This window comes from Pristis pectinata, chromosome 1 (assembly GCF_009764475.1).
Source record: "Pristis pectinata isolate sPriPec2 chromosome 1, sPriPec2.1.pri, whole genome shotgun sequence".
Lineage (NCBI taxonomy): Eukaryota > Metazoa > Chordata > Chondrichthyes > Rhinopristiformes > Pristidae > Pristis > Pristis pectinata.
In genome coordinates, this window is record NC_067405.1 from 112,450,588 (window position 1) to 112,477,431 (window position 26,844).

The 26,844-nt window shown below is 41.0% G+C and overlaps 1 protein-coding gene and 1 long non-coding RNA gene across 5 annotated transcripts in view; one reads left to right on the forward strand and one right to left on the reverse strand.

Moving 5' to 3' along the window:
* Positions 1–26,844, forward strand: part of LOC127578330 (armadillo-like helical domain-containing protein 4) — a 95,497-nt gene that overhangs the window by 16,195 nt on the left and 52,458 nt on the right. Inside the window, exons 2-5 of one of the 4 annotated variants that reach the window (XM_052030247.1) lie at positions 4,874–5,122; positions 11,403–12,657; positions 20,171–20,437; positions 20,996–21,268. In XM_052030247.1, the coding sequence (XP_051886207.1) occupies positions 11,457–12,657; positions 20,171–20,437; positions 20,996–21,268 (1,741 nt within the window). In that variant the 5' untranslated portion in view covers positions 4,874–5,122; positions 11,403–11,456. Of the gene's footprint in view, positions 1–4,549; positions 5,123–11,402; positions 12,658–20,170; positions 20,438–20,995; positions 21,269–26,844 lie in introns of those variants that run through there. The other 3 variants (XM_052030267.1, XM_052030238.1, XM_052030258.1) reach the window with 3 other exon arrangements.
* On the reverse strand, positions 4,243–5,601 carry LOC127578345 (uncharacterized). Its single transcript, XR_007957513.1, has 3 exons — positions 5,483–5,601; positions 4,501–4,622; positions 4,243–4,356 (listed from the first exon to the last, which is right to left on the reverse strand). It is a non-coding gene; the product is annotated as an uncharacterized LOC127578345 (long non-coding RNA).

Consider the following 26,844-nt stretch of genomic DNA (forward strand, 5'->3'; position numbering starts at 1 on the left):
GGAGGCTGTTCTCCTCAGTAACAGGTTTTCCGCCTTGGAGGCTGTTGAGGGGGATGACCTGCAGGGGCCTAGCTGCAGTAACCAGGTCTCTGGCACTAGGACTGGTACTGCTGCTCAGAATGGAAGGGTGGGAAAGAGACATGTGGTAGTGATAGGGGACTTGATAGTCAGGGAAACAGGAGGTTCTGTGGCAGTGAGCATGAATCCTGGATGGTATGTTGCCTCCCAGGTGCCAGGGTCTGGGATGTCACTGATCGGGTCCACAGGATTCTTGAGCGGGAGGGAGAGCAGCCAGAAGTTGTGGTCCATGTTGGCACCAACGACATAGGTAGGAAGGGGGATGAGGTCCTGAAGAGCGAGTTCAGGGAGCTAGGCAGAAGACTGAGGAACAGGACCTCAAGGGTAGCAATCTTGGGATTGCTGCCAGTGCCACGCGATAGTGAAGGCAGGAACAGGAGGAGGTGGCAGATAAATGCGTGGCTGAGAAGTTGGTGCAGGAGGGACGGTTTTAGATTTCTGGATCATTGGGATCTCTTCTCGGGAAGGTGGGACCCGTACAGAGAGGACGGGTTACACCCGAACCAGAAGGGGGCCAATATCCTTGCGGCTAGGTTTGCTAGAGTGGTTCGGGAGGGTTTAAACTAGTTTGTGAAGGGGAAGGGAACCGGAGGAGTAGGTCAGTGGAAGAAGGGGATGGGGAAAAGTTAGATCAAACAGGTAGAGAGGCTTTGGGGAAGGAGAAGCTGAATACAGGCTATAAAACTAGTAAGGTAGATGGACTGAAGTGTGTTTACTTAAATGCAAGAAGCGTCAGGAATAAGGGAGATGAACTGAGGGCTTGGATAAGTATGGGGGACTATGATATTGTGGCTATTACTGAGACGTGGCTGACGTCAGGGCAGGAGTGGATATTGAATATTCCTGGCTTTCGGTGTTTTAAGAGGGATAGGGAAGGGGGGAGAAGAGGAGGAGGGGTGGCGATATTGGTCAGGGACACTGTTACGGCTGCAGAAAGGATGGATGTTGTAGAAGGATCATCTCTAGAGTCCGTATGGGTGGAAGTAAGGAACAAGAAAGGAGCAGTTACTCTACTAGGAGTATTCTATAGGCCCCCCAGTAGCAGTAGAGATATAGAGGAGCAGATTGGCAGGTAGTGTTTGGAGGGAAGCAAAAATAACAGGGTTGTTATAATGGGAGACTTCAACTTCCCAAATATAGACTGGAACCTGCTTAGTGCCAAAGGTTTAGATGGGACGGAATTTGTTAAATGTGTCCAGGAGGGATTCCTGACGCAGTGTGTCGATGGGCTGACTAGAGGGAATGCCATGCTAGATCTAGTTTTAGGAAATGAACCGGGACAGGTGAAGGATCTATTGGTGGGTGAGCATTTGGGGGACAGTGACCATTGCTCCATAACCTTTAAAATTGTCATGGACAGGGACAGGTGCAGAGAGGACAAGAAGATATTTAATTGGGGAAGGCCAAAATATGAGGCTATAAGGAGAGAACTTGGGAGTGTAAATTGGGATGTCCTTTTTGAAGGGAAATGTACCATGGAGATGTGGTCGATGTTCAGGGATCTTATGCAGGATGTTAGGGATAAATATGTCCCGGTGAGGCAGAGAAAGAATGGCAGGGTGAAGAAACCGTGGGTGACGAGAGAGGTGGAACGACTAGTTAGGGAGAAGAAGGTAGCATACATAAGGTATAAGAAGCAAGGTTCAGACAGGGCCTGTGAGGAATATAGAGTAGCAAGGAAGGAACTTAAGAAAGGGCTGAGGAGAGCTAGAAGGGGACATGAAAAGGCATTGGCTAGTAGGGTTAAGGAAAATCCCAAGGCCTTTTTCACGTATGTGAAGGGTAGGAGGATGGCTAGGGTAAAGGTAGGTCCCATTAAAGACAAAGGTGGGAGAATGTGCCTGGAGGCGGCGGAAGTGGGAGAAGTTCTCAATGAATACTTCTCTTTGGTATTCACCAAGGAGAGGGGTCTTGATGACGCGGAAGGGAGTGCTAGTAAGGGTAATGTTCTCGAGGTTTTAGATATCAAGAGAGAGGATGTGTTGAAGTTGTTCAATAATATCAAGACAGATAAATCTCTGGGCCCTGACGGGATCTTCCCCAGGCTGCTTTGAGAGGCAAGGGAGGAGATTGTTGAACCGCTGGTAAGGATCTTTGAGTCCTCATTGTCCACAGGGATGGTGCCGGAGGATTGGAGGGTGGCGAATGTTGTCCCCTTGTTCAAAAAAGGTAGTAGGGATAGTCCAGGGAATTACAGACTGGTGAGTCTCACGTCTGTGGTGGGTAAGCTGTTGGAGAGGATTCTTAGAGATAGGATCTATGAACACCTAGAGAATCATGGACTGATTAGGGACAGACAGCATGGCTTTGTGAAGGGAAGATCTTGCCTCACAAGCCTGATAGAATTCTTTGAGGAGGTGACGAGGAAGATTGATGAGGGTAGTGCGGTGGATGTGTTCTATATGGATTTTAGTAAGGCGTTTGATAAGGTTCCTCATGGTAGGCTTCTTCAGAAGGTCAGAGGCCAAGGGATCCAGGGAAGCTTGGCTGTGTGGATTATGAATTGGCTTGCCTGTAGAAAGTAGAGGGTTGTAGTGGAGGGAGTGCCCTCGGATTGGAAGGCAGTGACTAGTGGTGTCCCGCAGGGATCGGTTCTGGGACCTCTACTTTTTGTGATATTTATAGATGACTTAGATGAGGGGGTGGAAGGCTGGGTTAGTAAGTTTGCGGACAACACTAAGATCGGCGGTGTTGTGGATAGTGTGGAGGGCTGTCGGAGCTTACAGAGGGATATTGATAGGATGCAGAGCTGGGCTGACAAGTGGCAGATGGAGTTCAATCCGGAGAAGTGTGAGGTGGTACACTTTGGAAGGACAAACTCCAGGGCAGAGTACAGGGTAAATGCCAAGGTACTTGGCAGTGTAGAGGAGCAGAGGGATCCGGGGGTTCATATTCACAGTTCACTGAAATTTGCCTCACAGGTGGATAGAGCAGTTAAGAAGGCTTATGGGATGTTAGCTTTCATAAGTCATGGGATTGAGTTTAAGAGCCACAAAGTGATGATGCAGCTTTACAAAACTCTAGTTAGACCACACTTAGACTACTGTGTTCCGTTCTGGTCGCCGCATTATAGGAAGGATGTGGAGGCATTGGAGAGGGTGCAGAGGAGATTTACCAGGATGCTGCCTGGATTAGAGTGTATGGAGTATGAAGAGAGGTTTAGGGTGCTAGGGCTTTATTCACTGGAAAGGAGGAGGATGAGAGGAGACATGATAGCAGTATATTTATTCACTGGAAAGGAGGAGGATGAGAGGAGACATGATAGCAGTATATAAAATATTGAGAGGAATAGATAGAGTAGACAGTCAGTGCCTCCTTCCCAGGGCACCAATGCTCAAGACAAGAGGGCATGGCTTTAAGGTTATGGGTGGGAGGTTCAGGGGAGATGTCAGGGGGAGGTTTTTCACCCAGAGAGTGGTTGGTGCATGGAACGTACTGCCTGGGGTGGTGGTGGAGGCAGATACATTGGACAGGTTCAAGAGTTTGTTGGATAGGCATATGGAGGAATGTGAGATAGAGGGATACGCGGGAGGAAAGGGTTAGATAGTGTGAGGGTGGTTTGATGGACGGCACAATATGGTGGGCCGAAGGGCCTGTTTTGTGCTGTATGGTTCCATGGTTCTATGGCTCTAAGTAGTTGACAGCCATCTCCACTCAAACTTATCAATTTGAATGCCCCAGACTCCAAGACCTGGTTGGGAGCCTCAGCAGCTCCTATTGCTATTGGCAACATTTCGGCCAACCATTTTGGTCTGTTGTTTCAGCTGCATTGTTAAGACATCAGCAGATTAAACCGGTAAAATATGCCAAACTGTGTGACATCTTCAGCAACTCTGCAGATGGACACTGCGGCAGTACACCTGGTGGAAACCAGAAAGGTCAATCCGGTTCAGAGTTGTCATCCTGTCTGTGTCACAATTTGCTTAAGGGATGTATGTAAGGGAAAATGAATGTCATGCTGCCATAATCTATATGGAATGGTGTGACTTGCATTGGACAAGACAGTTAATACATCATTTATTATATATATTTACAAATTTCATTTACAGTAACGATTTTGAAATAAAATATATGTTAACTAGGTGGTAATGAGTTACCCAATTTGTCTCACACATTTTCCTTTTCATTAATGTTAAAACAGATTACCAATTTCATATTGCTCACTTTTTGGTTGGTGATACCCCAGAGAGTAGTCCATAATGATTCTTCCAGTTCCCAATTTTTCTCTTGATTGTTATCCTTGGGACAAGCACTTCTAGATGTTGAGACGATAAAAGTCTGGAAAAGGAGAAAGAAGGCCATGTTGGACTTCAGCTGCACTGGTGGTGTGACACCGGAGACCAGGAAGGGCAGGGGAACGGAACTGTGGGTGGAAGGTTTGTGTGAAAAGACAAACCAGGTTGGTCAGTTGACTTTCCTCACCTGTACTCGGTTCCGCCCCCTCCTCAAGTCCCTTTCAATGTAGGGGAATCACTTCTGGGTAATTGTAAAACCATGGGTGGCCGGAGGTCACCGTCTCTTTCAAGGACGTTGTGCTCTGTCACCTGGAATAAACCGATGTTCCGCATCAGTAATTTCAGCGATGTCTCATCTTTATCCTAAGTTTTAGCCAAACTCCACCGCCAGATCAGAAAATCGCTGCAGCAAATTGCCAGGCTGCGCCTTTCTAAATTAACAACAAATGTTATTGTTGATCTGACTCTCTAGCATGTAATTGAAGAGACGTTGTCATCGAGAGGTTTCTTTTGCCTTAGCAGAATGATGTAATTTTAAGTTAATGTTTAAATATTTCCAGCTATTGCGGTTGTGTTAATGAAGGGGCGAGGTTAGCAGAGCGCTCCCAGCCAGGGTGGCTGCGGATCCTGGCACTGGGCGTGCACTGCTCCATTCAAACGCACGACGCTGTGGAGAAGAGCCGATCCAGTGACAAGGGCTGGGAATCATTCCGAGCGCACGGCACCGAAGACAAAACAGATACATTGAAAGAATTCGCAGCAAAAATAAAGAATGTAAATGAGACCGGAAGAGTCTCCTCTGGAAACCGGTAAGTGAAGATTTGATTTATGTCACTAGTTCATTATTTGATTTTCTCAGCAGTGCAAACATCCTCAATGTTGCTAAATGACATGTATCGAATGAATTGAAACAAAAAAACCCGCCAGCTGCATAAATTCGGATGATCTTATGTCTGTTAGAATAGAAATATCATAATCTGCGCTTTTATTTCTGACGGAGCTAAATGTTCCATATTTAATGGAAGATTTTTGTTCCTTATACAAAAGCTACAGATTCTTAAATGAAATGTAATCCTGGCGTTTGTTTCCTATCAACAACTCAGATTTAATTATTTTCCCTATTAATAATTGGATTAATATAAATAGTAGTTTCAATTCTGAAGCGTTACCTGTGGCCATTACGTTCGGTTGTCCCGTTACGTTCAGTTGCCAAGAGCGGTATCCTTGCAATGGGCATGTGTATAGATGCTCTGCATGCTGTGTGCCATGTTTACCAGCAGCATTTTCCTGCTGGCCTTATTACATGTGTCAAATAGAAATGCACAAAGACTGTGTAACCTTATGAAATGACCTACCTCTACTGCAGACTGATCAAGTCCAGATTTCCTTCTCCAACCCCCTTGCCACACCCCTCCCGTTAGGTCAAATACATTAAATATTTTACACAATAACACAAAAGAGTATTCACAAAAGACAGTTGTTGACAGTATTGGTTTATATTTTTTTAGATGAAGTTCTGCAATCCATTGTAGTATATTAATATAAAGTTCCATTTTATTCTCAACAAATAATGACAAAATTTTGCATTCGCTTCTGTTTCCTAAGTGGCGAGACTATATAAAATTTGTTTTTTTGTGAATTTTTATTTTCTCATTCAGTTCCAAATGATTGTCAATGCTGATGGTTTCTTGCCCGGGAGAATTGACATTCTCCTCCCTCCCACCGTAAAAACATAATAGACGTTTTTAAAAGGCGGTTGACAGCTTTTTATTTCAGAGATATTTATTTTATTTCAGAATCACATTTTATTTTAATTCAAATGTCTAGAAATATTGCATTTTAAAAAGATATTAATAATTAAGTATTTTTGTCTCCTTCCATCCCCATTGAGACGCGTGAATAAATAATTGTTAGTTGTTTTATGTTTACTACTTTATTCATTTTAAGTGCAAAATAAAAGTGTGTGGATGTAGGTTTGTTCTTAGTGAATAACTTTGTTAAAAAACTAATTCACATGATTATAAGCTCAGAAACTTGGTGCTAACAAGGAGTAACCAGTTGAAGCTTTGAAAATAGTTGAAGCAAATCATTTTCCATTTTTTAACTCTTTCACAAAATGACACAATACAGAATTACTGTCATTTTTCCATAACACAACAATTTAGCTTTGTAGTTATATTGCAATTGCTTCAAAGCCATTTTCAAATTTTAGACTAAGTTTATAAGGAGACCAGTCATTTATTGATATACTTTTCGATCTTGCTACCCCTTGAAAGACGAGGAATTTAAATTGTTAATCAGCATCAAATTTAGGTACACAGAGCAAGGCAAATGAAAAGAGCACTGCTTAAAACTGATCTTGGTTGAGGTATTCAAAAATAAATGCATGATTACAGAGAAAATAATAGATGCAGTACAAAGACAGAAAGAAAACTGACCACAGAACAAAATAATGGGCTAAATAACCACCTCTCATTCTTGCTTTCAGTAGTTTAAAAATACTCCTTCTGCAGATTCTTATGTGAGTTGCAGTATGTTCTTTCTGAAAATGAATGAAGGAGACCTCTTGTCAGTACTGCAATTATTATGAAAAGCACAAAAGTGAAACAATAAATGTTTTGATTGTCCTTCCAACCTTACAAATATTCCTTGCTTGACTGAATGTCTCTTATTACAGCTTTCCTTTCTTATGTGTTTAAGTACTGATGTGATCAATTTTTTTTCTCATCAACATTTCCATCTCCAACCTTCACAAAGTTTACATGATTTAAGATCTTTAAGACTATGATACTTGCAAGCTATAAATACATATATGCAAAACTTATTGATTCCTTGTACTCCAATGAGTTGATTACAAGATCCTTGTCCTTGGTTCTCAAACTTCTTTTACATTGTCCCACCTATTTTATCCTTCTTTAATTGTGTAAAAGAGGACAAAGTCACAAGCTAGCCTTCTCTACGTAAGAACAGAAGAAATAGCAGCAGGAATAGGCCTTTCAGCCACTTGTGTTTGTCCCACCATTCAATAAGGTCATGCTAATCTTTTACCTCGTGCCATTTTCCTGTCATAGAGCACTACAGAACAGAAACAGGCCCTTTGACCTATCTTTGGCCTGGTTTTCTGCCTAGTTCCATCTACCTGAATCCGGACCATAGCCCCCCATACTTCTCTCACTGATGTACCTATCAATACTTCTCTTAAATGTCACAATTGAACCTGCATCTACCACTTCCATTCCACACTCACACCACCCTCTGAGTGAAGTAGTTCCCCCTCAGATTCCCCTTAAATATTCTATCTTTCACCCTAAACCTATGACCTCTAATTCTAGTCTCACCCAACTTGAGGGGAAAGACCCTGCATGCATTCACCCCATTTGTACCCCTCATAATCTTGTATACTTCTATAAGATCTCCCCTCATTCCCCTGCGCTCCAGGGAATAAAGTCCTAACCTATTCAATCTATCCCTGTAACTCAGGTCCTCAAGTCCCAGCAACATCCGTGTAAAATTTCTCTGCAATCTTTCAAACTTATTAATATCTTTTCTGTAGGTAGGTGACCAGAACTACACACAATACTCTAAGTGTGGCCTCACCAACGTCTTATACAACATCAACATAACATTCTAACTCCTGTACTCAATGCCCTGATTTATGAAGACCAATATGCCAAAAGCTCTCTTTACAACTCTATCTACCTATGACGCCACTTTCAAGGAATTATGGATCTGTATTCCCAGGTCTCTTTGTTCTATCACACACCTCAGTGCCCTACCATTCACTGTGTAAGTCTTACCCTGGTTTGTCCTCCCAAAGTGCATCATCTCACACTTGTCTGCATTAAATTCCATCTGCCATTTTTCAGTCTATTTTCCAGCTGGTCCAGATGACTTTGCAAGCTTTGATAGCCTTCCTTGCTGTCCACTACACCCCCAGTCTTGGTGTCATCTGGAAATTTGCTGATCCAGTTTACCACATTATCATCTAAATCACTAATATAGATAATAAACAATGACGGACCCAGCACTGATCCCTGTGGCACACCACTAGTCACAGGCCTCCAATCAGAGAGACAACCAACCACTACCACTCTCTGGCTTCTCCCGCTAAGCCAATGTTGAATCCAGTTGACTACTTCATCCTGTCAAACTCCACATTGAGTATACTCAGCAACTCCACAGTCCTATTGGTAGAGAATTATGATTCATTACATCTCAATGACTATCTCAATACTGAAAGACTGACTTCTCATCTTGAGTCACTGGCTCTTGGTTCTCTTTATTGCGGTCTGTGGAGACATCATTCCTACATCTAACCTGTCAAACTCCATAAGAATTTTGCATGTTTCAGTGAGATAACCTTTCATTTTTCTAAATTGGAGTGAATATTGGCCCAATCTGATTAATCTTTCATCATATGACAGACCCCATCCCTGGTGAATCTTGGTTGCATCCCTCTATTACAAATATACCATTCCTTGGGTAAGGACATCAGACCAGTTCATATTATTCCAGGTATGCTCTCACCATGAGCTTTTGTAACTACTGAAAGACATCTCTACTTTTGTACTCAAATGTTCTTTCAATAAAGACCCATCATCTCCCTTGCCTTCCTAATTGCTTGCTGTACCTAATTGTTACTTCCAATGCTTTGTGTATCTGACTTCAAATTACTGCTTATCTTTACCTCCTCATTACCAGTGAAGAATGTTACGTTTAATATTACATATGTATGATCTATATTTAAGTTTGTCACTGTGATCCCCAGGATATTGACGGCAGGAGACGCTGTGATGGTAATGAATAACAATAGTAGTTCGTTAGACACTCTGTTTGAGATTATCATTGCCTAACACCTTTATGGCACAAATATTACTTGCTGCTTATCAGCCTATGCCAAATTATTGACTCAGTCTTGCTGTAGAGTTGCAAATTATATTGAAGGTTGTGCTATCAGCAGTGAATGTCTCACTTTTGACCTATGATGAGGAAGGGAGGTCATTGATGAAGCAGCTGAAGATGGTTGGATCTATGGCATTGCTCTGAAGGCCCTATGCAGTAGCTGGCTAAATCAAAGGGAGTAGTCGAAATGTGGACATCTTCTCCTCCATCTCTAAGCAAATAGCTGTACAAGATGACACCAAACTCTAACTCTCCACTACTACTCCTTGCCTCCCTATTCTCTGCATGATATTAGATTGCGTGTCCAAAATGCTTCCTTGGATGAGTTGTTTTTGCTTACAGATAAGAAGAATAAACAATTTCTATGCCGCCTATTAACTCCATCTCTTACCACTATATAGGGTAAACCAGCCTAAGTAATCTAGATTCAGTATACTTCCAGCTTCCATGAGGAATGGAGAGTACTGATTGCATGAATATGCTAGTTACATGAGAATTGCTCAAAAAATTACTGTACATCACACTCTAGTATTCAATGCATAAATCTTTAAATAAATACCCAACTATTTGTCTTCATTTTACCTTATATAAATAGCAATGTTTTACACTGTAATTATATATATATTAAGGCTAAACTGTTAATGTAAAGTGCAGCAAAAATAAATTGAATGACTATACTCGCCATCATATGAAGTGCCATATCTTAAGAGGATGATGTTGCTAATCAGCCTGCAACTGCATTGCAGTTATGTATAAATGTAAACTAAAATGTAAATAAACTTGTTCGTACTTTGCACAACACTTGAAATAAGATTCATAAAATTTTCATAAAAATAGAACAATTTTATGTAGGATATGCATAGACTTTTCGAGCATAGCCTAACCAGGCCTAGGATACCACTTAATCTAAAATCACTTAATTCTAAGTGCATTGGAACCTGGCACACCAAATTCAAATGTACCTTTCTAGAAAAATGTTATGATCTTAGAAATCTTTGCCAGCTGCATGAGAATTCTTGATGTATAAATACCAGATAAATGATAGTTTACTGTATCATGTTTGACCTCAAAATGAGTTTCTTAAGCAATATCAATTAATTCAGTGGGATGATTAATATTATAAAACTATATTTGGTCCCCAAACCAACTTGTTCTTTTAAGGTCATTACTGAAATATCGCTTTGTTTTTGCCAAATTTGGATAACTGGAGAGCGGCTGTGGGGAGGATGCAGAGAAGTCTTGGGGGTTTATAGACAGGCTAAGAATGGACAAGTATATGGCAGATGGAAAATCATGTGGAAAAATTAGAAAGACAGAGTATTACTTGAAGAGTAATAGATTGAAACATGTTGAAACCTAGATGTCCTTGTATGAGATTCAACAAAAGTTAATATGAATGTTTAGCATGTAATTGGGAAGCCTTTATTGCTATAGGATTTGATTCCAACTTAAGGAATATCATGCTGCCAAAAAAAGAATCCTGGTGTGAGACCACATCAAGAATATTTGTACAGGTTTAGTCTTCCGACCCAAGGGGGGCCTTTGAGTATATAGATTGTTGCCAATATTGGCACCTTTTATGATCTCCAGGAATATCCACGGATGATCTGATTGTTGGCGGACATCTGGAACAGACTACTGTGTAGGCCTCTCTGGGTATTGTTCTGTCAGTGAACCTCCAGAAAGATAAGGTGAGAGTTAAGGAATGCTTCCCAACCACTATATTTCCCATTGGTAGGTTGAGCCTGTATCTACTGTGAACACAAATTTAAATTTGCACTCTCTTAGAGATGTACCATAATGAAATGGGTATCTTGCTTTTTCCTGCTGCTTTTTTTGTGCTTCAATTTTCTCAAAGGCTATGGTCAGGAAAATTGGCTTCGGATTGTAAATATGAAAAATACATGTTTCATGGGATGAAATCTCTGTTTTTGTCATGGGCAGGAGTTTTGATGTGCTGTAGTACAATTTTCATTTTAGATATAAATAGAGATTTGAATTTTCTTCATACATCATCAGAAACTTTTTTTTCATACCTTGTGATATTGTATCCTCATATCACTATGTGGTGCTGTGACAGCTAGGTTAAAGTTGTGTTGCATCTGAAAAAATATTGTTTTAAATTCTGTTAATAATCTGGTATTCTATAAATGTTTTAGAAATAATATTGATTTGTTTTTGTTTCAGATTCGTTTGGATAGATCTCATCAGGGTGATTTCTTAACTTTAGCATATTTGGTAATGATGAGATCAACAGAATTTTACACTTGTGTGGTTACGTTGGCCATGCTAACTTGCATACCAGAATTAAGATGCTCTGTTATTCGCAAACACCATAGAAGGAACATACAAATATTTGAGGGTTCTACTGCAAAGCTAGAAGATATTAAGAAGCACAATGAGAACAGTGACATGGTGACAAGTGCCACAGTGCCAAATGGAGAAATACTAAGTTCCACTGCTTCTAGTAATAATTTAAGCTCTTTAGAAACATTTACTGCAGGATTAAAAACCAGCATTGTTGATGTGGAAGAAACACCGCAAACCAGTAAGACCAGAAATGAAAGTGTAATCACCATATCCAGCCTGGATATTTTACTTACAACTACAACAATGGTGCCCTTTCAGAAACCATTGAATATAACAATAAAAGATGAAAATTTTAACAAAAATCTGCAGACTAAACAAGAAGAATTAACTACAACCTCCACTCCTAATCATACTGTTGATGTCAGTGATGTCCGTACAACAACAGGAGTCACACTGAATGACACAGTCACTCATAACGCGGAAAAAACTGGAGGAACGAAGAACAGCGAACAAATGACAATTTCAACTCTTGTCAGCTCGATCACTAACAATGGAAGTATTGGTGAGACAACAGGAACACCTGACTCTAACGGTGAAAACTTTACGCTAAATAGTCATGACACCACAGCGTTGCCTCTTACCAGTCAGACGGCGCAAACTGTAAGTACCTCACAAAAAGATGTCAAAGTATTGACTTCAGAAATGTTACATTTCTCAGAATTTACAAATGTAGAAAATTTAAGAAGTGAAGAAGCAACAACAGTAATGAGTGATCCAGTGGGTAATTCCTTCAGTTGGACAGCAAACAGTCCAAGTGCTGGTAAAGAAATGAATGAAATCATGGCAACTACAGGGAGTGCAGTAACGGACAGCAAGGCACCAAACGCACTTCAGGTGACCACCACACCTAGAGTTACAACAGCAATCAAGGAGGCTATCATCACAGAGACGGTCCCATCAACTTCTACAGAGACTGCTCAAACAATGCCATTAACCAATACAGCAGCTATAATTGGAACAACCAAAAAAATGTATGAAGGATTGAATGAAAGATTGGCAGTGACAAATGGGATTACCACTGTCAAATCCGCTTTGTCAACAACTCTTCTGTCTGAGAAACCAATTTCAGAAGGTACAAGTATACATATAATTATGAATTTGATGATAGAAATCTTGCATAAAATATGTTAATTCTGGACAGAATACTTCAGGAAAGCTTTGGAGAAGGTGCAGAAAAGATTTACAAAAATAATTCCAGTTGTGTGAAATGACTGTAGATGCTAGGTTTTCTCCTTAGAATGGAAGAGGTTGTGGGCTGAGAGAACTGATAGGGCATTTTGTGTTTAAAATTCAGAAGGTATAAGCAGAGTAGATAGAGAGACAGAAAATGAAGGACATTTTAGGGGACAGAAAATGAAGGTGATTTGTTAATGTGATGAAAACATTTCTGTGCAGCAGGGGACTATCGTTTACAATAGTAGTGGAGGTAGGTTCAATTGTAGTGTTCAAAAAGAGCTGTAGAGTCATACAGCATGGAAATCTACTGAGTCCATGCCAGCTATCAATCACCCATTTACACTAATCCTACTTTATACTCCACACATCCCCATCAAACTCCTTCCTCCCTTCTCCCCCTCGCCCCACCACCACCAACCTACCAATCTGTATGTGTTTGGAATATGGGAGGAAAACAGTTCATCTATAATAAAGCCTCATGTTCACAGGGAGAACATGCAAATTCTACACAGACAGCATTGGAGGTCAGGATTGCACCTGGGTCCCAGGAGCTGTGAAGCAGCATCTCTACTAGCTGTGTCACTGTGACTGCAGGAAAATAATTTGTAGGGCTGTGGGAAGACGACGGGGAAGTGGGGCTAGCTGGATTCGAATGGCTGAATAGCCTCCTTCAGTGCTGTAACCGTTCTATGGTTCTGATTCCAGTGTTGATTGGATTGCTTTGTATTATCACGTGGCCTCAGTAGTGATCATGGTTAAGTATTTCGGTCTGTTTTTGACTTTGTTTGCTCCCTTCTCTTCCTCAAAGCTAACCAATGACATTTTTCAACCTCAGCCCCCACCACAGGTTAATGTCTTCCACTGGGTGTTTTACCTGCTTGTTTTCCGCCCTCTCCTCTCATCCTGAGTTACCCTTTTTCCTCCTTGTGCTGCAGAACTTGCAAAGGAAAATAAGTTGTTAGAGACTGAGGCAAGTCTGGGCATTGGGGGAAAGAGAGCTGGTGGTCAGAAGCCTGCAAGAGGCCTAGTGATGGGATTATTTTAACCATCAGGATTCAGGCCTGGGGAGGCTGTATGAAGTTGGGTTGATTTGAACATTTGATGTTCGGGTCACAAGAAGAATGGTATCAAATAATAGCAATCAGTCTCGATGTTGGGAAAGTTCAGCATATGTGCTTTAACATATGACTTAACATAATGAAGGAAAATAATAGAAAGCAAAGTTTGTATCAAATAAGTACCTTTTCTCAGCAAAGAGATTTGAACTTTTCTAGATTTTTCAGAGTACTAATGAGTTGGACTAGACTAAAAATAATCTTTTCTCTTTCAGAAAAAAGCGGAATGCTGGGCTTCATGTCTTATAACTTAATAATTTATGCGTTTTTAAAAGCTGAATCTGATCAACATAGAATAATTTGCAGGGCTGTGGGAAGAGGACAGGGAAGTGGGGCTAGCTGGATTCGAATGGCTGAATAGCCTCCTTCAGTGCTGTAACTGTTCTATGGTTCTGATTCCAGTGTTGATTGGATTGCTTTGTATTATCACGTGGCCTAAATAGTGGACTAGTTACTATCCAGAGGAAAATTTAAAGTAGAGGAGAAGACACTACACAGTGAGTTATAAGGATAGGAATGTACAACCTAAAGTAATGGTAGAAGCAGATGTGGTAGTAATATTAAAAAGAGAGTTAGATAAGTAATCGAAAGGGACAAAAAATTAAAGGGCTAAGGAGAGTGGGACTAGTTGGATAGCTTTAACAAACAGCCAGCAAGGGCATTTGCCTCTTAATGCCATCCTTCTAGGCTCAATGTGATAAATAAGTAATGAAGGTTGTTCTGATGTGAATACAGAGTGACAAAGAAAATATTTAAAGTAAGTAAACTGAAGAAGTAATATTATGTTGAGACTTAGCCCACCATTTGGATTTAATTGTCTTATTGGTTGAATCTTGCTGGTTGCAAACTGAAGGCCAGGAATTATGTATGTTAGCTGTAAATTTGGGATTTACAGACAGATTTGGGGATTAAACTTGTCACCAGGCTCTGCAGTTGGATTCCCCATAGAATCTAGTGACAGGGCCCAGTGTCGCTAGGATTCCCTGGTATTGAGCTGAAGAATCACATCTCAGATCCTGCACCAGACAGATAAGATATAGGATCTGAAACATTGTTGATTTCAATGGGGATTCTTGGTCTACAAATAAAGGTTTTTAAGAAGTATTTTGCTTCAATTGATGTTAACTATTTCTACGTGTGTTTAAGTGGTTTAACTAACTTTTTAAGAAGTTATTTACTTCAACTTTAATACTTTTCAAATGTGTCCACATGTCAGCAACATTTCATAGCTGTTAAGATCAATGGCAGCTTTGACAGAAAACAAAGCTCCCTCCTGAGGCACTCCAGGGCAGTATCTCTGCACTCTGCCTCCCAAAACCTGGTCACTATTCAGACCTCATTGCTTATCCTGTACGTGTAGAGGACTATCAAATTCTGACCTCTGCATTCAGCCAAGTAAATGCAGGCATGGGGGATTTGTGATCTGTGGTTCCACACAAATGGCAGGGTCCAGCAAGACCTACTCAGTAAATTCCACTTCATGATTCATGTCAAAGAAAGCAAGGCATGCTCAGGAATTTAACACATCTTTGTTCCAAAGGAACTAATTGAGTCACTTGTGAGGAAGTTGAAATGATTGTAAAATATTTGCATATTTGAAGCACTAGTTTTCCATTTCACTTAATTGTTTATTACTTTACCTGCAACTGGATTAAACTTCCACCATTTTCATCAATTAATGATGTGGGTCTTGCTGACCCTTCAAAATGAATAGCCAGTGGAATGTGGATTTACACCTCATTAACTGAAAATCTCAAAAGCCACAAATGCAAGAAATCTACTGGAAACTTTCAGCAGATCAAGCAGCATCTGTAGAAAGATAAATATTTTGTTTTCCCTTCAATTATTCATCCCTCCTTGATGAACTGAGAAACTGGAAAAAAAACAAGTGTAGTATTAAAGTACAGAGACACTGGGGAGGAATGGATAATACATAAAAGACTACCTAGGGTGAGGCCCACGGAGAGAGAAAAAGTGCCCAGGTCATTCCAATATTTATAGAGCTGTCTGGGTAATAGATTAATGAGGGCAGAGAGAGAAAGAAACAAATAAAGGTGGGTCAGAACTGTTGCTGAAGCCTGAAACCAAAAGGAGAATGCAGGAAATGCCAAGCACATCAGGCAGTGACTATGGAGAAGGAGAAACTGAGTTAATATTATATAGATGAATAACCATCCAGCAGAACTGGCCAGTTACTGACATAAATATGAAAAGTGAATTATCTGGAAATTATTAAATTCATTATTCAGTCCTGAATGTTGCAACGTGCACAGATGGAAGATGACTTGCTGCTTCTCAAACTTTTATGTTGGGTCTCATTGGAACAGTACCATAGATTGACAGGTCAAAGTGGGACTGGGATGGAAAATTACAGTGATAGGCAACTGAAAGCTCAGAGTTGTTCCTGCAGACTGAATGGAGGTGCCAAGCAATCACCCAATCTGTGTTTGGTTTCTCCATTGTAGAGGAGACCACATTATGAGCGTGAAATGCAATGCACTAGGTTGGAAGAAGTACAAGTGAATCGCTGCTTCATCTGTAAGGACTGATTGGGCCCTGGTTGGTGGGAGGTGATGAGGCAAAAGACCACCCTGTTGCTCCTCCTGAAGTTTCATGGGAAAGCCCCATGAGAAGGGGAGTGATTGGTGGGGATGAAAGAATCGGCCATTGAGTTGAAGGGAACAGTCCCTTCAGAATGCTGAAGGGGGAGGGAAGGGGAAGATATGTCTGGTGATAGAATTTGGTGAAGGTATTGTAAATTGCAAAGGATGATTGGCCAAATGCAGAGAATGGTGGGGTGGAAGGTGAGGACCAGAGCAACCCTCTTCTTGCTCTGGCTAAGAGAAATTAGAAGTGCAGGAAGTAGATAGGTCTTGGTTGAGGACTTTAAAAATCATGGTAGAGGGGAAACCATGGTTCAGGAAAAAGGAGTCAATAGAGCAGTTATGACCATGATGGAGGAACTGGGAGAATGGAATGGACTCCATGTAGGAAGTAGGGTTGAAAGAAGTATAATTGAGATAGTTGTGGAAGTCTGTGGGCTCATAATGGTGGCTAACCTGGCCCTGGAAATACAGAGACAGAGAAATCCAGAAAGGGAAGGGAAGGAAAGAATCAGGGATAGTCCATGTGAAAATAAAAGCAGACTGAAAATTGCCAGCAAAAATAATGAACTTATTGAGATCAGTAGGAGCACAGGAAGCAGATGTCAGTGTACTGGGGAAAAGAGCAGAAAGATGGGGCTTGAATAGGATAGAAACAAGGATTGAACCACATATCCCGCAAAGAGACAGGTGTAGCTTGGGCCTATGCTATTTCCTGTCGGTAAATCTTTGATCTGGGGAAAGCTAATTGAGTGGAAGATGTTCAATGTGAGAATAGGTTCAGCCAGGCAAATGAGAGTGTTGCTGGAGAGGAACTGGCTGAGCTTCTTCAAGGAAGAAACAGAAGGTCCTCTGAGAACCTTGCTATGGGGAGAAGGTACAGAGGAATTGTACATGTATGGTTAAGAAGAGTGGCCTGAGATCAAGAAACTGGAAGATGGTGGAAGGCATCAGCAGTCCCATGGATTAAATGGGAGGGGACTACACCAGCAGAGAAAGGATTGAAGTATGGTAGGAAGAAATAAATTAGGTGGGGCAAGGGCAATTTAAAGAATGTGTCTGAACTGCTTGTGGATCTTGGTGGGGGGAGGGAGTGCGGGGGAGATAGAAACAGGCTGTGTGGGGATGAGGGTCTAATAAGGTTGGAGGCTGGGGAGAGAAAATTATGAGGTCAATGACTGCCTGGAAATGGTTTGGAGTGGAAAAAATGAGACAGCCAGTGTGACATAAGCAGCTAGTAATGAATCAGTCTAGGGAGGGTAAGAGCCAGAAGGAGAGGTCCAGGTAGATTAGGAATTCTGAAGATGGTGGAAATGGCCCACAAAGTAGGGTGAAGACCCCTGGACAAAGAAATAATCAGGGGCATGGAAAAAAGAGCTCACTGTCATGTCAGGTTAAGAATTCATTAAGATGGGGATGCAAGGATTCGAAGCTGAGGTCACTACTTTGGACAGTTTGTTTGGGATTAGAGGGAAAAATCAAAAGTGTAAACATGGAAGGGCATGGAACTGAAGGGAGGGATGAGGGAAGTAAAGGAGAAGTAGTATCCAGAGGAGTATTGAAATTCAACAGCTGCAGAAGTTTGCAATCTTGGTTTATTAAGTTACTTTAGCCTGAAGCTATATTTAAGGGGTGAAATCATTATAAAATTAAATCTCATAACCAATTTAGGGGTTATTGCAGGTTGACTTAAAGACAAATGTATGTCTATGGATGATTTTGAAATCCTGATGACCAAATGGAAGGAATATCTCTGACACTTTGGGTTGGATTTTGAAATTCCTGAAGTTGAAGAACAGATGGAGGATACTCCATCTAATATGGGAGGCTGAGAAGTGTTGCATCCTGATTTTAAAAGAAAATAAATACAAAGCTACCATTGTTTTCCCTTAATGCACTTTTTCCAGTGGCTTATTGACCACCTTCAGATACTAAGTTAACTGAAAAACCTGAACATTACCTCAGTCTATATTTTTTTTCTCTCTCTTTCAACCTGCTGTAATGTAATTATGTTAACTTAAATTTATGTTAGCTTATATTTGTCATGTTTGTAATGTACTATGCTGCTGCTGCAAAAGATTAATTTTCATGGCATTTATACCCTGGGTATGTATGCCTATTGATGATAAACTTGAAATTTGGTTCCATAAGCAAAGTTGTTGATCTAACGTCAGCTGTCTGCTTGTATCCTAATCAGCGAACATGACTATTAAGGAGGCAAAAATTTCAACATTCATATGCACCCCCCCCCCCCAAATTAATTGGATCCATTTCACAGAACAGAACAGCACAGGAACAGGCCCTTCTGCACATGATACCTGCACTGTTTTTAAGGTGCACTGAGACTTCTTTTCATTAATTGCAGTTTTTTAAAGCTTGCAATCACTGTTGAAATGCAGTATTTTACTGCAGCAATGTAGATTACATGGCTTTAAATGCAAGTTCAACCGGAATCTGTGCATGAACTAAGAATTAATTTTTCTTTGACCGAACAATCATATTGATTATTCATTTGGCTGTTCTTAATATATCTAATCTTTGTGCTCTCTGTGCAGCTCCTTTTAATTTCACATCCTTTCATTCCTTTGGGGATTACAATGTATCTTTTATGTTCTTAATTTCACCCATGTCGCTGAATCACTCCACTCCAGGTCACTACAGTGCTTGTGCTATTTGTTACTAGTAAATAGAATGTCAGCCTGACAGTCTTTCAGTGTTAGGTTCAGATTCATTTAATGCTGTTATCAAGCATCCATGGAAAATCATCAATCTTAGTTGAATGACAGTTAAGGGGGAAGACAATGGCAGGCCCAGCTACAAAAACACTTCTCCTTGTGGGTAACTATTTAACTTACTCACTTTCTTTTGAGGCACTTGCAGGTACCTTTTTTTAATTAACTAATATGCACCTGTTCCATGTATATTTTGTTGTATTTCCTGAAATAATGTGTGAAAAGGTTGAGTCACAGGTATGATGTCATCCCACGGGAAACTCATGTAGAAATTACACTTTGACATTAGAGTGACTTGTGCCAGGAAGCACCCGGTTGAATTACCTGAGTGATGAAATGAAACTGTCATTTTGTCTGGGGAGAAGTCAATTTTCAATTACATGACAATAGTATGTAATTGAATTTCTAAGCTATAGCATACTGCCTTCTGCTGTGCTTCAGATGCACGTTTCCTTGAAGCCACCAGAGTTCCATGACTTACTTTTTTATATGGCATTATCATGTAGAAAATCGCGGAACCTATGTTGTTCCTGTCAATCTCTGCATAGCACTGGGTATTTAAAAATACTTTTTCTGTAGGGTGTTGTACTCTGTCCACAGTTATAATGTTCTTTATTCTTTGTGAGGTTTGAGAATGAAAAGCTGTTTAATCTGTGTTGTGCTACTTTTACATTGCACACTTGGGGGCTGGTTGCAATACCCACTGAATTGCAATGGAGTTGGGAAATGATTATATTAAGTATAAGTTCCTAAATGCATCTCTGAGCCTTTCTTATTTGCCTATTTGTAGAATTTTTATTCATGAATTTGTGGAATAACCTTTCTCAATTTTTGTTTTTTTATATTTCATTTAGTATGTGGTTTTGAGTCAGGTTCTTCCATATAAGGTTCTATATATTTTGAATATAAATTTTATGTTGAGCTGTTTTAAATAGAATGATTTTCTTTTATCATCACAGTAAACACAGACTCAACAAGAGAAATGCTGTCAGTAACTCCTACAGAACTGAAGCTGCAGCCTGCTGTAGCATCAGGTACAAAGCTAACCCAGACAATTACAGCAGGAACCACTGTACTGCAAACCATATCAACGAAAACTAAGAAAACTTCTGCAGGAGCTTCTGATTCTACTGATAGAACATTGCTGTTAATCCTAACAACATCAGGGCCATCTGTGGGAGCCACTGTGCCACCATCAAGCTCAGAAGATGAACTTGAATCTGAAGGTACACGTATTTTCATGATGCAGTATATATAGCATCAATAGAGGGAAGAATAGTTTAAAATATTGAAAACTTGAAGATGTGGTATTCAATCAGGAAAAATACAAAATATTTTGTTCTGACTAATAAAGTATTAAGCAAAACTGGATGTGTGTTTTCAAGAAATAGAGTAATTATACCTTTTTGTTTAACTTTAAAAACAAAGTTATGCAAATAAAGAATTTTATTGTGCAGTCCATTGGTTTCTCCCTGTGAAGTATTCATTGCAATGTGCTTGCATGCCTTAATGTAGTGTGCCCAAAACTAATGCACTCACTGTGATGTGGTATATAGTCAACCTGCATAATTGGGCATATTGTGCAGTATCTAGTCAAACTGCATAATTTTGTTATTACTTGATCTGCCATTGTATTAAGCCTGTCTCAAATTTCATTGTACCTAATACATTGATCATTTTAATTCAAATGATTATAATTAATTGGTAATTTGTTTGTTATTACATTGTATAATGCCAAGCTAATTTATATTGTGATTTTAAAACAAGCTATTTTGTATTTATAGCAGGGGCTAGAACAACTGCATTACTGCAACAGGAATCAGTAGACTTGATTAGAAAAAACATCTCTGCGACCACAGCTGGATTAAGCACTGAAACAAGTCATACAACATTGCAAACATCTGTCACAAAACCAATGGGAGTAATGACAGCTATGCCTTCAGTTTCACCACCTGTATTAAGAGATAACATGTTGTCAACTTTGGAAGTAACTACATCACCATCCATAAGGCACTCAGAACCACCAACATACATGTCGGACACAATGGAGTCGGAAGGTATGACAACTAACTTTGTCAATGGATGGATTTAATTTTAGTATATGTGCAAATTTTAACTGTACATTCTGAATTCTGTTCCACTTTATAAATTTGTTTTTCCTTTCCACAATCTTGAGAGTCTATGTGACTTGTTGGTGAATTCAACCATTGCCACTTATCCTGTTTTGTTCGTAATTAATTCCTCTATAGCCTGGATGTGCAACCTGAGCCGAATGGGATTTGTATCATCCTGTAATTCATCAAACCATTAATTTTGTATGCTTTTAATGACTTATAATTTTTTTTCCGGCTCTCTTTATTGTTATCAGTTGCCCATTCTTTGCAGCTCTCCATGTTACAAACTCCTCCTTCCTACCCTTCTGCCATTTCTGTTCTTGTGCATCCTACTCTCTTTGCAATTAATTTACTTGGTAGATGCTGTGAGTTGCAGGCACCAGTCATTAATTTTGTTGACTAGGCCTGAAACCAAAGCTCTACTCTGATGCAAATAAACTAGGACCAGACTGGGAACCACTTGGAGCCTAGCCAGTGATGACCCAGAGATGATTCTGCTTCTAGCACTGCAAGTTGTTTATGCATAACACAATCTTAGAAGTTGGGAGGGCAGGGGAGGTTGATGGAGTGGTAAACGCTTGATTAAGAACATTAGAAAGTGGAGCAGGAGTAGACCACATTCTCTCAAATCTGCTCCACCACTCAATATGGTCTTTTATCGCTATAGCATTTTCCTGCCCTGTCGCCTATCACTTGAGCTCACCAGTATCCAGAAAATATTGATCACTAATTTGAATGCAAGTGAAGGCTAACCCTGCACAATCTCCTAGCTGAAGAATTCTAAAGATTCACCACTCTCTTAATGAAAATCTTTATCCTCATCTTGGTCCTCTAATACCCTCACTTTGCGACTGTCTACCACTTATTTTGGGGTTGGTATTTTGAAATAATTTGCAACTGTTTCTCAAATGCTTTGATGAATCACAAAATTCTAGAAATATTTACTATTACAAACAAAAGAACGAAGAAGATAACTGTTCTAGAGTCTGGCTATCCAACCCAAACCCAATGAGATCAACTATGTAGATTGGGGTCAGATTGAGCCAGACCAGTATTAATCAATTTTAAAAAATCTCTGCCATTCATTGCATGATAGCAGGGTACATGATTTATTGTGGACTTGGCACTCTGTACAGTGGTGAATCAGGAGACAACATGAGAACTGAGGCTAGGAAGGGCCTTGAACTGGGCAGTATGTGAGGGGAAAGGCCCAAGGTCAATGCCCAAAACAAAGTCCATCGAAAGCTGCTGAATTGATGAAGCCCTGAGCCAGAGTGGCAGTTCTTCCCTCTACAGCCTGGCTATGCCACTTGAGCCTGATGGGATTAGAATTTGTGTCAGGTCGTGTCAGGCATCAAAAACATTGTATGTCCTCGGGCTCTGCTCTGGGTCAGATTGGCTGTGGTCAGGTTGGGTTTTAATTTCTACTTGAGCAGATCACTAAATGCACTAACTGACTGCCTTCTAAAAATGAAATTATGGAATTCAAATGTATAGGGCAATCCTGCTTAAAGTGCCAAGATAAAATAAAGAATAAAAGTGGAAATATTCTCAGTTTTGTTTTCTGCTACTCTGTTTAATTGAATTTCTCCTTTTTCTTGTTCTTCCACATGAGCTTCTAGGATATCATTGTGCCCCTATTTCATGCTCTTTATGCTGTTTCACTTCATTCCAGCTTGTTTTATCTTTACAGTAACCTACCTTCAGTTATGTTTCCATTATCTTATTTTTACTGCCGCTGACATTTTAAAATACTTTTTCTCTTTTTTTTCCTTGTCTCCACCAAAGGCCTTAACGTGTCTTCAGCAGGATCCTGCTTATGTGTCTCATTCTTTCTGTTCCTGTCCATTCTGATAGCTTTATAAGAAAACAGTTCTTCAGTTATTTTTATGCCATTTCACCTTACTTTTTAATACTCTTCCTTTTGACACACTAATAAAAACTTTTTCTTGTCCATTTTCCAATTCTACATGTGATTGTCATCCTGTCTGTGGACCTCGCTCTTATTCTAATCGAACTAGTTTTCAGTCCTGTGGCTACTAAATTCAATCAGGATGTTTTAATAACCCCCCCCACCCCCTCCACCACAATTGTGTCAAACCGTCCACCTGCCACATCAATCAGTTCTGGCAGGCACAGGGCCTGAGTTCAGCCTGCTCATCTAGTGTATCTTATCCTTAGTTGGGTGCCCATATTGTCCAATACTTAATTATACAATGACATGTAACTTAAGTACCTTTTCATGATCTGAAGTAGGTGTCTTTGCTGAGACATTTGTACTTTGCTTCCAAAATCCATTTCACTGAATTAAATGGAGTGAATTTCCTGGGTAGTGTACAATATGCTGGTGTTACTTTTACAGTGTGCTTAGTGGAACTCTTATTTGTCCTCATGCATGCTTCATGAATCTGAAAATGGACTGAGAAACTATTCAGTGAGTTAAGAAGTTTCTGGTCATTTAATATAAAAGCAGAATGTTACAGGTGTTGCAAATCCGATGTCAGGCAGTATCAGTGGAGAGAGATCTAGAGTTAATGTTTCAGAACAACCACCTTTCATCAAAATGAAAAACACGATGATGCTGGAGGAACTCAGCAGGCCAGGCAGCATCCGTGGAGAAAAGCAGGCTGTCAACGTTTCGGGTCAGGACCCTTCCTCAGGACTGAAGATAGGAAAAGGGGAAGGTATATAGGAGGGAAAAGCAGAGCAGTGATAGATGGACAAAAGAGGGGAGGTGGGGTGGGCACAGGGTGATGATAGGTCGATGCACGTAAGAGATAGTGATGGGGAGGAGGGGAGAGCAGATGCACTGGGGGATGAGTAAAAGGTAAGAAGAGAGAGGAAAGAAAAAAAGAGGCTAGGAAAGGGAAGAAGACCCTTGATCTTTCTTTCCGTCTCCATCTCAGGAGATTCCTTATCCACTGACATCTTCTACAAACCCACTGATGCCCACAGTTACCTCGATTACAGCTTCCTCCCCTCCCCACCCCCTTCTGCCTTTCACAGGGGCTGCTCTCTCTGTGACTCCCTTGTTCACTCCTCCCCTCACCAGCCCCCCCCCCCCCCCCACCAATCCATTCTGCTCCCATCCCGGGAACTCTCCACTGCCCCCGCCATAGGTGCAACACCTGCCCCTACACCACCTCCATCACCTCCATCCAGGACCCCAAACAGTCCTTTCAGGTGAGACAGAGACAGATTCACCTGCACCTCCCTTAATATTATCAACTGCATTTGGTGCTCCAAATGTGGCCTCCTCCACATTGGTGAGACCAAACGCTGACTAGGTGACCATTTTGCAGAACACCTGCACTCTGTCTGTAACTGTGATCTGCATCTCCCTGTTGCCAGTCCCTTCAACTCCCCCTCCAACACTACCACTGATATGACAGTCCTCAGCCTCCTCCACTGCCAGGAGAATTCCAAGCTCAAACTGGAGGAATAGCACCTCATTTTCCATCTTGAAACCTTGCAGCCTAACGGCATGAACATTGAATTCTCCCACTAAGTAATCCCCACCCCTCTTCCCCACAAACCCTGCCCCCCACCATGCTTCTTCTCTTCTTCCCTTTCCAAGCCTCTTTTTTTTTCCCTCTCTCTTCTTAACTTTGACCCATCCCCTGATGGATCTGCTCTCCCCTCCTCCCCCATACCTGCCTATCACTATCTCTTACCTGTGTCTACCTATCACCACCCAGTGCCCACCCCGCCTCCCCTCCTTTGTCTACCTATCACTGCTCTGCTTTTCCCTCCCATATATTGGGCTTCCCCTTTTCCTATCTTCAGTCCTGAGGAAGGGTCCTGACCCAAAATGTTGACCACTTGCTTTTCTCCACGGATGCTGCCTGGCCTGCTGAGTTCCTCCAGCATCATCATGCTTTTCATCTAGATTCCAGCATCTGCAGTCCTTTGTTTCTCTACCTTTCATCAAAAAGTTGGAATTTCACTAATAAAGAAGAACAGAGGATAGGCAAATTTAGAAAAATGATCTGCTCATGATCTGGATTACTCTTTTCTACTGACATTTAAAACTACAAAGGATTTGCACAGTCAGTCCAGATGATGGGTCTCGACCCAAAGCTTCGACTGTCCATTTCTCTCTATAGATTTTGCCTGACCTGCTGACTTCCTCCAACCATTTGTTTTTCGCTCCGGATTCCAGTATCTGTAGTCTCTTCTGTCTCTACTGCACAATAAGTATTTGGAAAAAGTAAGAATATAAAAGTGAGGAAGTAAGAAAGGTAAGACTACCCAGCCCAAGCCCAATGAGATCCAACTATGTCAATCAGGTTCAGATTAAGCTAGACCAGTATTTATCAATAAATTAAAAAAAAATCTTTACCGTTCATTGCAGGGTGGCAGTGAGCATGATTTATCATGGACTGGGCACTCTGTACAGTGGTGAATCAGGGGAGAACGCGAGAACTGAGGCTGGGAAGGGTCTTGAACTGCACAGTATTTGAGGGGAAAGATCAATGCCCAGAGCAAAGTCCATTGAAAGCTGCTGAACTGATGAAGCCCTGAGCTTCCCTCCACAGCCTTGCTGGGCTACTTGAGCCTGACGGGATTGGAATTTGTGTCAGGTCGAGTCAGATGTCAAAAAGATGGTCTGTCCTTGGGCTCTGCTCTGGTTCAGAATGGCTGTGTAAAGTAGCACTAGCACATTGTACACCACCCATAAAATTCACTCTATTGGATTCAATGAAATGGATTTTTGAAGGCAGAGTACAAATGTCTCAACAAGGACATCTACTTCAGATTATGAAAGGTACTTAAGGAGAGTGGTGTTAGAGGCAAGGTACTAGCATGGAGAGAAGATTGGCTGATTGGCAAAAGGCAGAGAGTGGGGATAAAGGGGTCCTTTTAAGGATGGCTACTGGTGACTAGTGGAGTTCTGCAGGGGTCAGTGTTAGGACCACAACTCTTCGTGTTATATGTTAATGATCTGGATAAAGGAACTGATGGCATTGTGGCGAAGTTTGCAGATGATAGAAAGACAGGTGGAGGGACAGGTAGTGTTGCAGACAGTGAGTCTGCAGAAGGAGATGCAAGAGACTGCAGATGCTGGAGTCTGGAGCAAATAATCTGCTGGAGAATGCAGGGTATCGACCCAAAACATCAACAATGCCTTTCCTCCCACAGATGCTGCTTGACCCACTGAGTTCCTCCAGCAGATTATCTGCAGAAGGACCCGGTCAGGTTAGGAGAGTTGGTAAAGAAGTGGCAAATGCAATACAATGTAGGGAAGTGTGGGGTTATGCACTTTGGTAAAAAGAATAAAGGTGTAGACTATTTTATAAATGAGGAGAGAATTCAGAAATCAGAGGTGCTAAGGGACTTGGGAGTCCTAGTTCAGGATTCCCTTAAGGTTAATTTGCAGGTTGAGTTAGTAGTAAGGAAGGCCAATGCAATGTTAGCATTCATTTCAAGAGGACTAGAATATAAAACCAACAATGTACTGCTGAGGCTTTATAAAGCGTTGGTCAGACGACTTGGAATATTGTGAGCAATTTTGGGCC